The sequence below is a fragment of the Carica papaya genome, chromosome 2 (genome assembly GCF_054855325.1).
Source record: "Carica papaya isolate Zhongbai chromosome 2, ASM5485532v1, whole genome shotgun sequence".
Taxonomy (NCBI): Eukaryota; Viridiplantae; Streptophyta; class Magnoliopsida; order Brassicales; family Caricaceae; genus Carica; species Carica papaya.
The window spans coordinates 5862837-5878314 of NC_142310.1; the positions used below are offsets into that span (position 1 = coordinate 5862837).

Genomic DNA, 15478 nt, shown 5'->3' on the forward strand with positions numbered 1-15478 from the left:
ATAAAAATAAAACTAACATGATATATAAATAAAATTTTAAATACTAGTCATTGAAATTTTAAAATATTAAAAAATTATGATAATGTACAAAACAATTATCTATTTAAATTTTTAAGATATAAAAAAAAATTAATTTTTAATTAACTATAAATTATAAACTCTATAATTTTTAAATATAAATATAATTTTAGTAATATATAAATAATTATTTAAAATTTTTAAATATAAAAATAGAACTAAATTTTTAATTAATTATAATTTAATAATTTGAAATTATAACTCGTATCTAACATCTAGTTAGCGTAATTACTGAACCTGTAAATTAATTAATTTTAGATTATTGCCAATTTATTTGAGATTATTTCCATTTGGCTCCCACTCTTTCAACATTATTAACCAAAATGACGAATATACCCATCCAAAACGACCAAACAAAGGAGTGCAAAGTGTAAAACCGCGTCAGCCATCGATGGTATATCTGTACTTTCACACTCATTGACCCGCCTCCGGTTTTACTTTCTCCGGCGACTGGAACCCGTCGGCCGCCACAGAAAGGAAAGTAATCCACAAAGGGAAAAAAAAACGTTTCGTTATATCTGCGATAAAAAAAGGTTATTTTAGAGCGAGTGAGATATAGAAAGAGAGAGAAAGAGAAAGTCATAAGAAACAAGAAAGGAAAGAAATTTACTAATAAAAATGGACGAAACCGGTGAGCTCCATAAAACGGTGGCCTCAGGTGCAGTGGACGCGATTCTTTTCGAAGCGTCACGATCTGGCAGAGAAGAAGGTGAGCTCTCCTCGTCGGACGAAGAAGTAATGTCTCTTCAAGAAATCGCGCTTTCATTTTATTATCATTGTTATAATTCATGTGTTTTTGCGTGTATATATTGCACTCTGACGCGTTTTGTTGTTTTGCTTTACCTGGTTTTAGGTATATATATTTTCTCCTCTATCTTGTTCTCTCGCTGGCTCGTTCATTAGGTAGCTTTAGTTTTTTTTTGTTTTGGGGGGTTAATCGTTTTTGATTGCTGAAAGTTTGTGTGAGAATAAATTGAGAAAACTATTGGATTCAATCTAATGCTTCAATGGGGTTTTGGAGAGTGAACTCACGTCGACTCTCCGTAGTATTGTTTTCCTTTTCATTTCACGTTCTTCTTTTTTAAGGTTTTATTTTCTGAGTTTCGATGTTTAAGATGAGGGTTTAGGATCTAAGGATGCGGTTATTATGTATGGTTCTATGTTTTTTCAGCCTTTAATCGTTAGTTATTAGTAAGTGTTATACTGTTTGTGTTTGGTTGTTGAGAAAAGTAGAGGGAAACCGAGGAGGGGTTATCCTTGGGTTTCTGGCAAAAGCATAAGCTATTCTAGATAGACAACTTCTTGTCGTTTGATTGACTTGTGAACCATGCTTTTTTTTTTTTAAAGTTCTAATGGGAAAAATGGGTGCCAATTAATTGGAATTGAAGTAATGAAACTTTGTAAATATGTTTATACATTTATTGGATGTTAGTTGTGTTGGACTGTTGGAGATTTACTTATCTGGTATGGTTTTAATTTTTTGTTAGAACATTTTAATAATTTTTTGTTCATTTTGTTGGTTTCTTTTTGATTTTTTGAGAGTTTTTCACTTTTCAATATGTTGGGGATGTGGAATTTTTCTGCTTTATAGGTTCCTCAATTTCTAGCTTTAATGCAGTGCCCAGAAAAGGTAAAAAGCTTACGTTCAACTATTTTAGGTATCAATGCTTTCAAACTATAAACTTCATTCATTGTCGTAAAGTTACTTTTTGTATTGGAGCATTTCCAATTTCAGATGTGTTTTTCCTGCATGACAATATTACTAAAAATTTCTTTAAAAAATTAAAATACTACTTAAAATATATACTGTTATCTCTATATGTAGGAAGAACCTATTCTCTCTGTCGCAATGCCCCCTGGTAATATTGCACCGACTGCAGGATACAATTCAGTTCCTTCCACAAACAAATCTGTTCATCGGATACAGGCAGGTATTATTACTGATATGGTGATATTGTGGCAAGAAATGAGATTGAAGTCATAGTGCATCCTTGTTGATAATGTCTGTAATCTACATTAGTGTTTGGTCTTCTAGTGTAGAAGTCATTCTCACTCTTGCTCCTCATTTTGAAATGCAAGTTGACATGAAATCGAATTTTGCTCTATGCATAAGCAAATTTTATATGATATCTTGATAACTCCTTTCACCTTTAATAGCGGGTTGGATTTGATATCAACTTGAGAATTGCAAAGTGATTCCATCTTTTTTTTTCTCGGGTTAAGATGAGCTGTTTAATTACTATAAGTAAATATCTATGTTGATGCCGAAAGTATAGTTAATGGGCAATTGACACTTTGCAGGAACAAGTGCTTCTGGAAACATTTATATTCGTACACAGCCTCCAACATCTATCCTGCCTAACAATCAGAAGAATATCAAGAAAATTCGGGTGCCATTTAAATGTGCCAATCCTAGATGGTATCGAACTCCAGCTTCGGACAAGAACCTTGTGATTAGCTTCTCTGATGATGATAGTGACAGTGAATCTGATAGTCAGGAGCAAGGAAAAGCTTTAAAGGTTCAGTCCGGGACAAGTGGCCCTGGTGGCAATCAAAGGCCACCTTCTTCTTCGTTGGCAAAATCAAAAAGATCACGGCAGAGTGCTGGAAATGTTAATGGATTAATGCGTAAAAACTTCTATGTACGTCGCATATTTAATGCGGGAACTAATGCTAGAAGTCCTGGGCCTTCATTGGTTGAGCAACATTCTCAACTTAAGAAATTTAATAGGGTCAACAAAAATGTAGGAAATCGTGACCGTCAATGTGACAGAACTTTGGGTTTTAGTGACAGTAAACTTCAGGAATTGAAGCAGCAGATTGCAATTCGGGAAAGCAAGCTAAAGCGTAAGCTCTGCCAGCAAAGTAAGGAATCTAATTTGGTTTCATGTAAGGAATATAATTCTCCCAACACGAGCAATGATGCATCTAGGAAATGTAATTCAGCTTCTGGTGATACTGAAATATTGGGACCAAAAGAACCGGACAAGAAACGAATAAAAGTTGGTGAATCTTATCCTGCCCAGGTAGTTTCAGATAGTGGGGGGAAAGTATCTCCTGCACAATCAGCTTTACCTCCTAAAAATCTGCTGTTGGAGGAAGGTAGCCTGCATGATGATAATAAGGTTGACAGTAGACATGAAGGAATTTCCATGAGCAGAAAAGATTCTGATGTTAAAACGAACAAGCTAGATGGTAGACGAGTGGATGTTCCACCAGAAAAAATACATGGTGTGACAAATATTTTTGATGATATGATAGTAATAATTTGTTCTTATCTTTCATTAAGCTTCTTCTCTTCCATCTTCAGTGATTCTTACAGGATGAGACTGGTTATGTCTCACAGGTGTTAATATCAGTGGTAGTTCCAATCAAACTGACGAGGTGAGGAGCCCCATTGATCACTTTGTAATGTCACATCAAATTGCCCCAAAAGCAAATATCATCTCTGATACTTTGCCAGAAAATACAGTAAGTGTTTAAGTTATAATTTTATTTTACTTTATTATTTTATGATTATGTTTCTTTAATCAAACTCCTGGTTCTGTATGATTGGCTGCTTCATTTTCTTTACACTGCATGATTGTTATGTTTCCTTATACAGCAGTTCCCTCATTTTACCAACTATATTATGTCAGACACATACGTTCTTATGATAATTTGTTGCTTGCTAGTTTTACTTGTGTTTGCTTATGTGGTACCAAAGGCCCGAATGTGATAATGGAACAATTATGTTGTATTGTTCTATTTCCTTATATAACAGTTTCCTCATTTTGCTACAACAATAATATGTCTGGCACATACTTGCTTGTGATAATGGACATTTGCATTTATCATATGCGAGGAGGGGACTAACTAAATGTGCTAATGTCCAGTCTGGTTTTCTTATTCAATTTATTTCCTATTCTTTTTGTTTACTTACTAGAATTTCCTTGATATGTAGCTGGACATAATTATTGTGGATTTCTAATCTATTAGAGTGGGAATCAAAATATGTCTTCAATAAATACAATGAAGGAGTTGAATTGATTGAAACATGAAAATTATGATCAAAATCTATTACGATACTTTTGTATTTAAGTAAAAAAATATGATAGAAATTAAACCAAAGAGCCCCTTGTGAAATTAATTTGGGTAAATTACTAAAACGTGATTCAGGCTATGGTAATATCAATCCGTTTTAAATCATAGAAATGTTGACCAAATATTTTGACCTATAAACCCTTATAATCTTTCCTATCAAAAAAGAAAATAAAAATCATTCCTGTTATTTTTTAGAATGCCCATCATGTCCTTTTATTTTCCTCTTCATAGAAAAAGAATAAAAAAGAAAATATCTCCCCTAAGCCAATCACATGCTTTTCATTCTTCAATTGCGTTCTAGATTGTTCGATTTCCTTTTCCCCTTCAAATTTCCACCATCACGGGTCCATGCTTTTCATTCTTTGATTCCCTTCTAGATTAATCGATTTCCTTTGCCCCTTCAAATTTCCACCATCATGGGTCCATAATCGCCCATCTTTCACGCTCAGGAGAATCGCTTGTTTGGTTCCTCTATCTTTCCCAACTACCCGTGCTTCATCATCTTTCATGCCTCCCATGAAATCAGGTACGCTTCCATAGTTTTCTTTCATTTTTGTGCCATGGCCTCAGAAAAGCCTAAACAGAGAGACGAGACAGAGAAACATCGAACAGACCTAATTTATGTGTGGTGTTTAGTTGGTGATGCAGGTCCATGTCCTTTTTTTCTTGATTTATATCATGATTGTCATTAATGCAACCAATCATAAATATAAATAATCCATGAAAACCACGAGGATCCCCATCGAGCACAAATGTGCCGATAAAAGATTGGGCATGAACCTATTGGATTTGCAATGTTAGTCATTTTCAGTAGCTAATACTGATTTTAAAGTAAGTATATGTAGATTTCCTCCTGCACAATTTGCAAGAAAGTGTGGGTATGGCATAAATGAGAATTAGCATGCCACTGATGTTTCTTCTCTCTTCTGGTTTTCTACTTGGAGCAATAGTTATTAGAGTGTCTTCAAATAGCTTTGGTATCAGAGGAAGCTTAACTGAACACAATTTTATTATTTTATTCAGGTAAAGGGAAAAGTAGTAATTTTATAAACATTTGTCATTAAAATGGTTGTTAAGGTTGTACTTAACTAACATTGGAGAACATGCTTTTGTAATGTTATTTTAAATTGTAAGAGAAATTATGCATTTGTTTTTCCCCCCAATATGTAATAGTTTTTTTGTATATTACTTTATGTTTTAGTAATTTTCCCGGTTAACTTATTATATTTCACTTGCTGTTGCACTAAGCAATTTTTTTAACATTCTTTAACATGGTACAATTTTTTAAAAACCTTGTTGTACACATGCATAAATAATTAGTTAAGACTTGAAAACAATATATGTAGAGCTCAGCAAATATCCAAGGTTTGAAGGCTTGAATAATTGAATGTACATGGTTCATGTAATTTTGTAGAGCAGTGCAGAACAGAATCAGCCCAGTAATTTTGGTGGAGATATACCTGGAAACTCTTCCTTGAACCGAGCAACAACAAAGCAGAATCTAGTAAAAAGCAATACTGATTGCAAAATGTTATTTGGTAATAAGGCACTTAAAGCCTCCTTGAACAACAAAAGCAGGGTCTCTGTCAATAACAGACATGAGGTCTCTCTCAATGTTCTTGGTGTTGTCTTGTTGTAAAGACCTTTTATTTAATCATGTTTTTTCTTCCTATTTTTGTTGATATTTGTGTTTACTTGGCACTGAAGGGATCTTTGGGAAATGCAAGCATCTGGAGTGGCTCGGATAATATAAATGTCTTCGGACATGGCAGCCAAAATATAGAATCGTTAGCTGATATGGAGGAATCACTGGACAAAGAACTGGAGGAGGGGCAAGAGTACAGGCGCATATGTGAGATTGAAGAACGAAATGCTCTTAAAGCTTACCGGAGAGCACAGAGGTCACTGATTGAGGCTAATGCTAGATGCGTAGACCTTTATCGCAGAAGAGAGATGTGCTCAGCCCATTTTAGATCTTTTCTCATGCATGATTCCAGTTTATTGTTATCCTCCAGGCAGCATGCAAATGCTGGTATTGCTTTTGATGACATAGATAACAGAACTGAAAACATGGACATAATACCGAAATCATATGGGATCCAGCTTGACTATGATGAATTTAATCAACCAGTGTACAATTCAAATCTTCATTGTGCCAATAGTGGTCCTCGAAATCTGCCTTATCATCATGGCAGTGGACAAAATTTGGGATCAGAACCATGCAGTGAGCCAGATGCTAGTACCTCCGAACAATTGCCTTGTAATGGCAAACATGCTGGAAATATGATAAGCTCTCCATCCAGTGATCCAAATATTTCACTGGATGAGGATGAGGAGACTTTGTCAATGGATAATGAGTCAGCTCAATTCAACTCTGGATGTCAGCCAAAGGAGCGTACTTTAGAAATAACTAAAGATAGCACAAACAATGAATTAAAGGACATGTTTCTTATTGATAGCTGTCAAGACTCCTTTCTTCTTGAAGCAGCATTAAGGTCTGAACTATTTGCACGACTAGGAAGGAGAACAATGTCAAAAAATGGCACTTCATGTTACAATATGGAGTGTGTGGTTGAACAGGGGGCTGAAAGTGATGGTGGAAGTGAGAAAACCCTGATGAGTGAAGGGAGCATTCCATTATTAGAGACAGAAAAAAATCAGCAATATAAATTCCGAGGCAAGTTTCTTTAAGGGGAACTAATTTAAAGAAAAATCAGTTATGTCTCTTCTTGAATTTAGGGCCTTTTTTTTCCAATAGTGTTGGCACGAAGCTATGTATTGTTCCAGAACTTATTAGCTGCTTCTTTTTGAAGAAAAATAACCTGAACTTGGAAGAGATTGCGCTCACAACCTGAAACTGCACCTACCATGCATGGGGTCCATGGGTTATAAGGCTCTGGCAAGGAGTCACTAGATGTACTTGTTAATGTAAAAATGCATCATTTTTACTTTAAAAAAATTGTAAATATGCAACATTTCATTGCTACTCAAATTGATTGTCACAGTGGTTCTAAATGTAGGCATTTTTTTTCCTCCCTTCTCGAATGCAGCAGCTTTAATGATTTTTATTTTCTGTATAGGTACTGATCGACTGGAAAGAAGTGTGTCTCAGGAAAATGTACAGAAGGAGGAACAGTGGCATGTTGAGAAGAGTTCCTTGAAAGTTTATTCTTCTTCTGATTTGGAGGGCAGTGGAACCAGAAATCATGTCCCATTCTTCAGCGCACTCCCATCCTCTTTGATTTTGAGGAGTGCTTTTCGTCATTTGAAAATGATGTCACCAAACACTCCAATGCTAACCGAGAATGGATGTAAAAAACATGAGTCGGATAATACTTGCGAAGATGAAATGCAGCAGAAAGATTTGACAGCTAGCTTGCTACTTGACAGAGAAAGTAGTTCTTATTCATGCGATTCTAAGATTGACCCGTTATGGCCACTCTGCATGTATGAGCTACGAGGAAAGTGTAACAATGACGAATGTCCTTGGCAACATTTGAACAACTGTTCTGGAGGAAATAGGCATCGGTGTCACATTTCTGATAATGCTGGTATGATCTCCTACTATAATTTTGGAAACCGTTTTTTTGTTGCTCAGATTCCTGAAATACTATGTCTGTAGATTGTCAGGTGGGATTAACTTCAAAGCAGCAGAAAAGTAATGATGTGATTAAACTTTCCAAGTATCACAATGTTTTGACTCCACCAACATATTTTGTTAGCTTAGATGTTATGAAAGTCAATTCACATTCATATGAATCTCTTGGAGCGAAGAAGAATGGACAGTGCTGGTGGAAGGTTTTCAGCATTTCCTTAGCTTTATCTTCTTTTCTTCAGAACAATTTCTTTGCAGATAGGTCATGCTTGCGTGGATGTGATGGTCGCATCGAGGTCTATGGAAGTTGGAATAGACAAGCGTCTTATTTTCAGAGTAAAAATGGCATAATGGTTTGTATATCATACACCACTCTATTTCTTCATTATGAGGATACTGCTACATATAGTCATGCACTAGAATATCTTAGAGGGTGTCAGGCATAGCTTAAACTTGGGTGAAAGGAGTTTGTGGGTTCTCCAAGAATTTAATGAAGAGCTTATAAGTTACCCAAAGCTAGTATATATTAGCTTTTATTTTTGAAATCCTATAACCTCTCTAAAATAAGCTGGTGTTTGCCAGATAAATGTCTGGAATATCAGCAAAAATAATGATTTGGTCCCTATATTATTTATTTTTGTTCAAATTAGTCATTTTTTCAATTTTGGTCAAACTAGTTTCAGTAATTTTAAAAATTTTGAATTTAATACTTTTCCGTTACTAACTATTAACATCGTTAACTTAGATGTCACATGTCAAATTTCTTGATATGTATATTTTGATAAATCTAAACATAAATTAAATATCATATCAGATGCCATGTGACATCTGACCTGGAAAAAATTCCAATTTTTTTAATAAAAAACCAGCAATGTTTCTCTCTTTTCCTTCTTTTTCCTCGTCTCTCTCCTCCTCTCAAGTCTCAATTTGCTTCTCTCTCTCTCTCTCTCTCTCTCTCTCTCCTCTTCTCCCTCGGCCCCACCAACCTCTTCACCTGCTTCACTTTCCAACTCATCCGCTCATCCACAACCTACCCTCTCTTCAGGAATCATGGGTTGGATCCTGATCACCTCCTTGTTGTTGAGGCATTTGTTGGAAAATGGTTTTTTAGAAAGAGAAGTTCCTACCATGCTAAGAGAAAATGTGGCCTAAAATTGAGACCAGAGTGCCCATTGACTGTTATGGTGAGAGAAATGACACCTGGAGAGGAGGCTCAAATAGCCAGGTTGAGAGTTCACAATTTCTGCAAGTTCACTAAGCGGGAAAGATAGCTTGTACCTCATAAGCTTGTCGAGACAACTCCAAATTGGAACTGGAAAGGCAAATGTAGGTGCCATGATCCAAGTGATATGGCTGCAAGATGCAGCCTGTTCTTACTGTTTGGTAGAAGGTTTAGGAAAGTGGTGAAAGATTCCTCCAAATTTATCATTTACCTGGGAACAGGCATGTAAAAATGTGAGCACTACTTACAGAATGGGATGAGGCCTGCACTCCTGTTTCAGATCGTGCTTAGTAATGTCCTAAATTGCTGTGTGGTTTAAAAAATACTTTGCAGAATTTCTTCTGAACAATTATTTTTTAAGCATCGATTGAAATGGTGAGGAAATAGTTTTATTTTTGGACTGTCTCAAAGAAAAAAGGAAGAGAGAGAAGTATTCCTGTTTCTTTTTTTTAAAAAAAAAATTTTGGACTAATTCAAATCTGTCCAAAAATAAATTATCTTTTCCACATCAAATGTCACGTGACATTTGATATGTCATTCAATTTATGCTAAAATTAATAAGAGGTTGTCACATGTCAAATTAGTTAACGGTGTTAATAGTTCGAAAACTTTTCAAAGTATAGGAACTAATTTGATCGAAAATTGAAAGAGAGACTAATTCAAACAAAAATTAATAATACAAGGACCAAACCATTATTTTTGCCCTGGAATATCCTTAAGCTATATTCCTCATAAATCCCATGCTTTGGATCAATATTTGTGTCAAGTAGTGATATAGTCCTTTGCCTGTGGTTTTTTCCTCTTCCTTTTTTTCTTTTTGAGTGTGGGGGGATTTGTGGAGGATGGTGTTGGATTTCTTGTATTTGATATCCTGCATAACTTTGTTTTTATTGTCATCTTCAAATGTTTTTCTTCCTTATCAAATTTTCTCTATGTTATATGTTTGTAACTAATTGATTGCTTCTGAAGTGGCTGGGAGCATAAGCGATATTCAGTCACCATCTGATAGGTTTAGTTTTGTTTTGTCCTTGTTTTACTATATTAGAATCAACTCAAAGAAGGTTTTGGTGCTGCTGTCCAATCCCTTGAAGTGGCTCTTCTTATTCTTAATCAGGAGGTTAACAAAGTAGATGGTGTGAAAAAGGTACTTTTGCTGCTCTGATGTTAGCTTGGTTGTATATACATAATTTCTGATGTATTTCTTTAAAAAAGGTTTGTTCCTGTAATGAATGGCAAATTTTTGTTGCTTTTGCAGGCTCTTAATGTGCTCTCAAGAAGTCTTGAGGCTAATCCAGCATCAGAAATTCTCTGGATGGTTTATCTGTTTATTTTCTATAGCAATGCAAGAACACTTGGAAAGGATGATATGTTGTATCATGCGGTATGTTTCCTTTGGATTATTTGCTGTTTGTATGGATCTAAATTATCTGTTTTTCAGGTATCTAAAAATTGCTGTTCTATCCAGGGGAACAATATTCCCTTATATAGATGTTCCTATAGATTTATGGTAACTTCACTCATTTTTTTTTCGAAATAAAACTTCACATATAGATTTATATTAATAGCTTCCAATGGATTTTGTTTGTTAGTACTGATAATAGGAACTGCTTTAGAGGGTAGCATTTGCACACAATTAGCAAATCCTCGGTGCTTCATAAAACTTCTTTTTGTTCTGATTATACCTCTGGTGCACATTGTAGAAAAATTCGTATATTTAATATTTAACTAGTTAATTATAGGCAAAATAACAACCCACCTATTATATCCATATTAGCATCCATGGCTTTACTGCTTCGGAGGAAATGACTTTTTAGTAACTGCCATAAGCTGAAATTAAATTATTTAGTGGAAGAACTTCATGATACACCAACGACCCCAATAAGGCTTAAATATATAATACACCCTATACTATTTTCTTATGTTTAAGTCCTTATAATATTTTTGGTCTAAGTGGATCTCTGTATTTTGAAAATTTTTTAAATAACCCCTTCAAGATATTAGAAGTTTCTGTTAAGTCAATACCACATGGCTGTGGCATGACATGGCAGCAGAATTACAGTTGAAATTTCTTTTTTTCTGATGGGGCATTCAATCCGATGCCATGTCAAACAAGTATTCATGCTGCTAAAATTAATCTTCTTCATCACCTTATCGAAAGAAAAAAAAAGAAATCTTCTTCATCACCGAGAATCATAGGGACGTGTGAGAGAAGAGATGCCCACCGAAACAAAGAAGAATAGGATGACCATGGTGTAGCTCCGGCTGTCTCCGGGAAGGCGAGAAGCAGAAGCAGAGAAGCAAACAAAACTGATGCATTTTTGTGAATTTGTGTCGATTACGAGTTGTGATTGGCATAGCATAGAAGCTGTCAACAGCTGTTGACAGAAGCAGAGAAGAGAAGAAGCAGGGTGAATCGGCAATGGGTTTTCTTTTTCTTCATATGCACGAAGAAGGCAAGCAGCCATGTTTTCATCTTCTCCCATACTTCCCTCCTTTATCCATTTGCTTTACTTGTAATACACTGCTCTAATGATGTTATGAGAATGATTTACACATATAGTAATTTGAATATAGGCAGAGAGGAAAGGCAGGGAGGGAAAGAGATATATGGATCACAAGATTTTTGACCCTTTTGCTTTTAGTCAAGATCTGGAATTTCTTTTTCTATACTTAAGATCTTCTAAACAGTTGATTTAAGTGTGGTTAATGGAAATTATATACACACACACACATATATTGGGTAGAAGATACCACTGACATACACCAAGTGACTGTCAATTCCTCCATTTCCAGAGAATTCGTTTCTGGTATTTTTTCTTTGTGGATGATATTTATTGTCAGCTTTTTTTTTGCTGGATATACCCTTTTTTTCCTCTCTGGGTTCTGGTGAAAAATTGAAGGTTCGCTACCCTAGGTTCCTGCTACTTCTCTCCTCTTCTGAAGTTCCGCACAGCTCCGCAGTTCTGTTCTATTCTCTCTCAGTTTTGGTGGCCGTCAGCTTCTCTTCCAGAACCAATAGGCGAGTGTTTCTCTCAGTCTTGCAGCATTTCTCTTTGCTCCTCAAGCTTCTCTCACGTGCACTTCTCAGTGAGGGAGGAAAGCATTAATTTCTAATTTGTGGAGAAGTTACCATGTTACTCAAATGGTGGAGGGTTGCTAAAGTGGGGGATGATGTAGAAAAAATTATACGTCATCATTGGGTGGCAAGTCAATGCCGCGTGACACTGACACACGGTGTTGACTTGGTGGTTAGATAACTTCAGTTGAAGTGTTTATTTAAAAAATTTCTAAAAGTACAGAGGCTAGTAGAGAACAAAAATGACAGTAAGGATTTAAATAGAAAATTAAGAATCATATAGGGGGCTATTTTTCTATTCAAGTCATCCCAATAATCACTTCTATTGAATCCCACATTTGTTTGTCCAAAGGTGGATCAAAGGGTGGTGCTAGGAAATATCACTCGTGAACTCTGAGGTTCTTATGACATGTTTTAGGATTCTTCATTTTGTATATTTGAAGGACTGTGAGGAGTTGATCTTTTTTTTTACTGGAAAGCCTTCTCACATTGTTCACATGTTTGTATAATACATACTTCATTAATCATTATTGTCTTAGTGGTTGGCTTTTTTCATGTTGCTCTCTCTGACCTTTGTTCCATTTGGATATTTGAAATGCAAACTTTTGTATGGATACATTTCTCCTCTTGCTCTTCAGGTCAAACACAATGAAAAATCCTATGGACTTTGGCTTATGTACATCAACAGTCGGATCCAACTTGATGATCATTTGATTGCTTTTGATGCTGCCCTCTCAGTGCTATGTCGTCACGGATCTGCATCTGAAGGGGATGGAATGTATGCCAGTGCATGCATCTTAGACCTGTTTCTGCAAATGATGAATTGTCTTTGCATGTCTGGAAATGTTGAGAAAGCCATCCAGAGAATCTTTGAACAATTGCCAGCAGCAGCAGCAGCTTCTGATGAATCTGACCCTCTGATGCTTTCTCATATTGCCGCATGCTTGTCAATTGCTGATAAATGTGTATTCTGGATTTGTTGTGTCTACTTAGTTATTTACAGGAAGTTACCAGGTGCAGTGGTACAGCAATTTGAATTTGAAAAGGAACTCAGTTCTGTCAGTTGGCCATCTATTCAGTTGGCAGATAAGGAGAAGCAGGGGGCTGTTGAGCTTCTAGAAATGGGAGCGAGTTCAATTGAACTGTTTGTCAATAATGGATCATTTGAGAGTAAAGTTAATCTCAGATCAGCAGAACTTTTTGCTCTCAACCACCTCAGATGTATGTTGGCACTTGGTGACTTAGAATGCTATGGAAACTTGTTGAATAAATATGTTAAGCTTTACCCATCCTGCTTGGAGCTTGCACTGCTATCAGCAAGGGTGCAGCAAAATGATAATGAGGACTTGACTTTTGCTAGATTTGAGGAAACTCTTAATAACTGGCCAGAGGAAGCCCCTGGAATTCAGTGTATTTGGAATCAGTATGCAGAATTTGCTCTACAGAATGGAAAATCTGGCTTTGTAAAGGAACTAATGGTTCGTTGGTTCAGTTCAGTTTGGGAAGTTCAATATCCTCAAATGGAAAATTTGAACTTTTTGGATGGTAGCCAGTCAGGGGGCACAGTGACCGCCACTAATTCTAATAAGATGGATGTATTGTTTGGGTTTCTTAATCTCTCTCTCCACAAGTTATTGCAGAATGATCATGCTGGAGCTCGCTTAGCTATTGATCAGGCTTTAAGGATTGTTGTTCCTGAGAATTTAATTCATTTCTTGAGAGAGCATGCTGTGCTTTTGCTTATTGATGAGTCACAGTCAAAGGATAATTTTTCTATCAATTGCCAGTTCAACATTTTGAAAAAAATTTTGGATCATGCCCAGTCTTTCCCCTTGTTGGAGCCATTGCCAATGCAACCTATTAAGAACATTGAAAAACCAAGAATCCAACAACTAGTTTATAATCTACTGATTCCAGTCTCATTTGATTTTACAGTTGTGAACTGCATCCTTGAAACATGGTATGGCCCATATCTTTTACCCCCGGCATTAACTAAGCTAAAAGATCTGGTGGATTTTGTCGAGGCAATCTTAGAATTAGCGCCATCGAACTACCCTCTAGCAATTTCTACATGTAAGTTGTTAACTGGGAGATGCAGCCATGCCAATGATGAGTATGCTAGTATCTTGTTTTGGGCAAGCTCAGCCTTGTCGAATGCACTCTTCCATGCCATCCCAGTTGCACCTGAGTATATATGGGTGGAGGCTGCAGATATATTAGGCAATATTGCAGGTGTTGAGCCAATATCAGAAGGATTTTACAAGAAAGTTTTATCAGTTTATCCATTTTCTGTCAAATTATGGCAATGTTATTATAATCACTCCAAGAACACAGGATCTATGAGCAATGTTATGGAAGCAGCTAGAGAAAGGGGTATTAAAATTGATTGAAGTTTCAAATGTACACAGAATTTTTTGAAAAGATATACAGAATTTTAGATTGTTAGCGTCAGTGTCTCAGGAGAATGAAAATTTTTACCCAGGTTTTTCTTTTTACCAGTAATTTTGCTCGAAGCCAGTTTAAAGGATGACTAAACAACTTTGGAAAATTTTGGATATGGGGAGGTGCACAAAGGATGTGAAACTAGATTCTGCAGGTAGATATACAGATGGGAGAATGACAGATAGGTTTAGCTTTCTTCTTCTTGGAGAACAGTGAAGATATACAGCCTGGGAGAATGAGAGATAGGTTTAGCTTTCTTCTTCTTGGAGAACAGTGAATGATTAGGCAAATGTAACTTAGGTCCCTTGTCCAATTTGTCTTATCGGGGAGTTTCTGTGCTTTATGTTAGTTGTATCCAGATTACTTTAACACCTGGCAATTATCTGTATCAACATAGTTGAGATGAATACTGTTGGTAGTGATGTTTTTAATCTGGCTATTCATTCCTGTGGCTTCAGGTTATATTACAGGGTAATTTCTTCATTTTATTTTACTGACTCAAGAAATGTCTGCATACCTGGTTTATCACCCAATGGGTGAATCTAATTGCCTGTAAGGGTAAAATCTCAATGTGCCTAATTGCCTGCCAGCTCGTATGATTAAATTTAATACTGAATATATTGAATCATAGCTTTTTTAAAAATGATGTTGTTATATTTATACTAAAACCTATATAAACATATGATTGAATTTAAATTTAAACATTACCTTAATCGATTATTAGAGACAGTGCTTTCTAACATGAATGTTTTACTCATCTCATTTTATAAATCATATTAATTAATTTAAATTTATCATAAATTTTTAACAAAATAATTTATGTACTAATTTTCTTTATTCAATTTATAAATAAATTTTTTGTGTCATCAACAGGTGGTTAATCAATGTCGTTTGATTTGAAGTTAATTTTCTATTAATTTTAAGTATTTATTTGAAAAAAAAAAATTAAAATATATAAAGACTTATATGGAATAAAAAAATA

The 15478-nt window shown here is 35.5% G+C and overlaps 1 protein-coding gene across 5 annotated transcripts; it reads left to right on the forward strand.

Annotated features, from left to right (window-relative positions):
- The first annotated feature begins 586 nt into the window (after window positions 1–586).
- LOC110824099 (zinc finger C3H1 domain protein) lies at window positions 587–14984 on the forward strand. Of its 5 annotated transcripts, none has more exons than XM_022054635.2 (12): window positions 587–813; window positions 1670–1708; window positions 1904–2009; window positions 2380–3309; window positions 3425–3549; window positions 5576–5764; window positions 5869–6838; window positions 7242–7712; window positions 7784–8109; window positions 10024–10122; window positions 10234–10359; window positions 12693–14984. In XM_022054635.2, the coding sequence occupies exons 1-12, from the start codon at window positions 697–699 to the stop codon at window positions 14442–14444; spliced, it is 5250 nt and encodes a 1749-aa protein (XP_021910327.2). In that variant the 5' UTR covers window positions 587–696; the 3' UTR covers window positions 14445–14984. The 5 variants fall into 5 exon arrangements, with proteins under 5 accessions (XP_021910327.2, XP_021910330.2, XP_021910328.2 ...); XM_088212938.1 differs by having other exon boundaries at window positions 643–787; XM_022054638.2 differs by lacking the exon at window positions 5576–5764.
- Window positions 14985–15478: the final 494 nt, after the last annotated feature.

What these genes read in the sequence shown, in the direction of transcription:
- LOC110824099 (XM_022054635.2), top strand. Translation starts at nt 697, where the DNA reads ATGGACGAAACCGGTGAGCTCCATAAAACGGTGGCCTCAGGTGCAGTG. An exon ending in TAATGCAGTGCCCAGAAAAG is followed by an intron (nt 1,709 to 1,903) that starts GTAAAAAGCTTA and finishes CTCTATATGTAG; the next exon opens with GAAGAACCTATTCTCTCTGT. An exon ending in TCCACCAGAAAAAATACATG is followed by an intron (nt 3,310 to 3,424) that starts GTGTGACAAATA and finishes TATGTCTCACAG; the next exon opens with GTGTTAATATCAGTGGTAGT.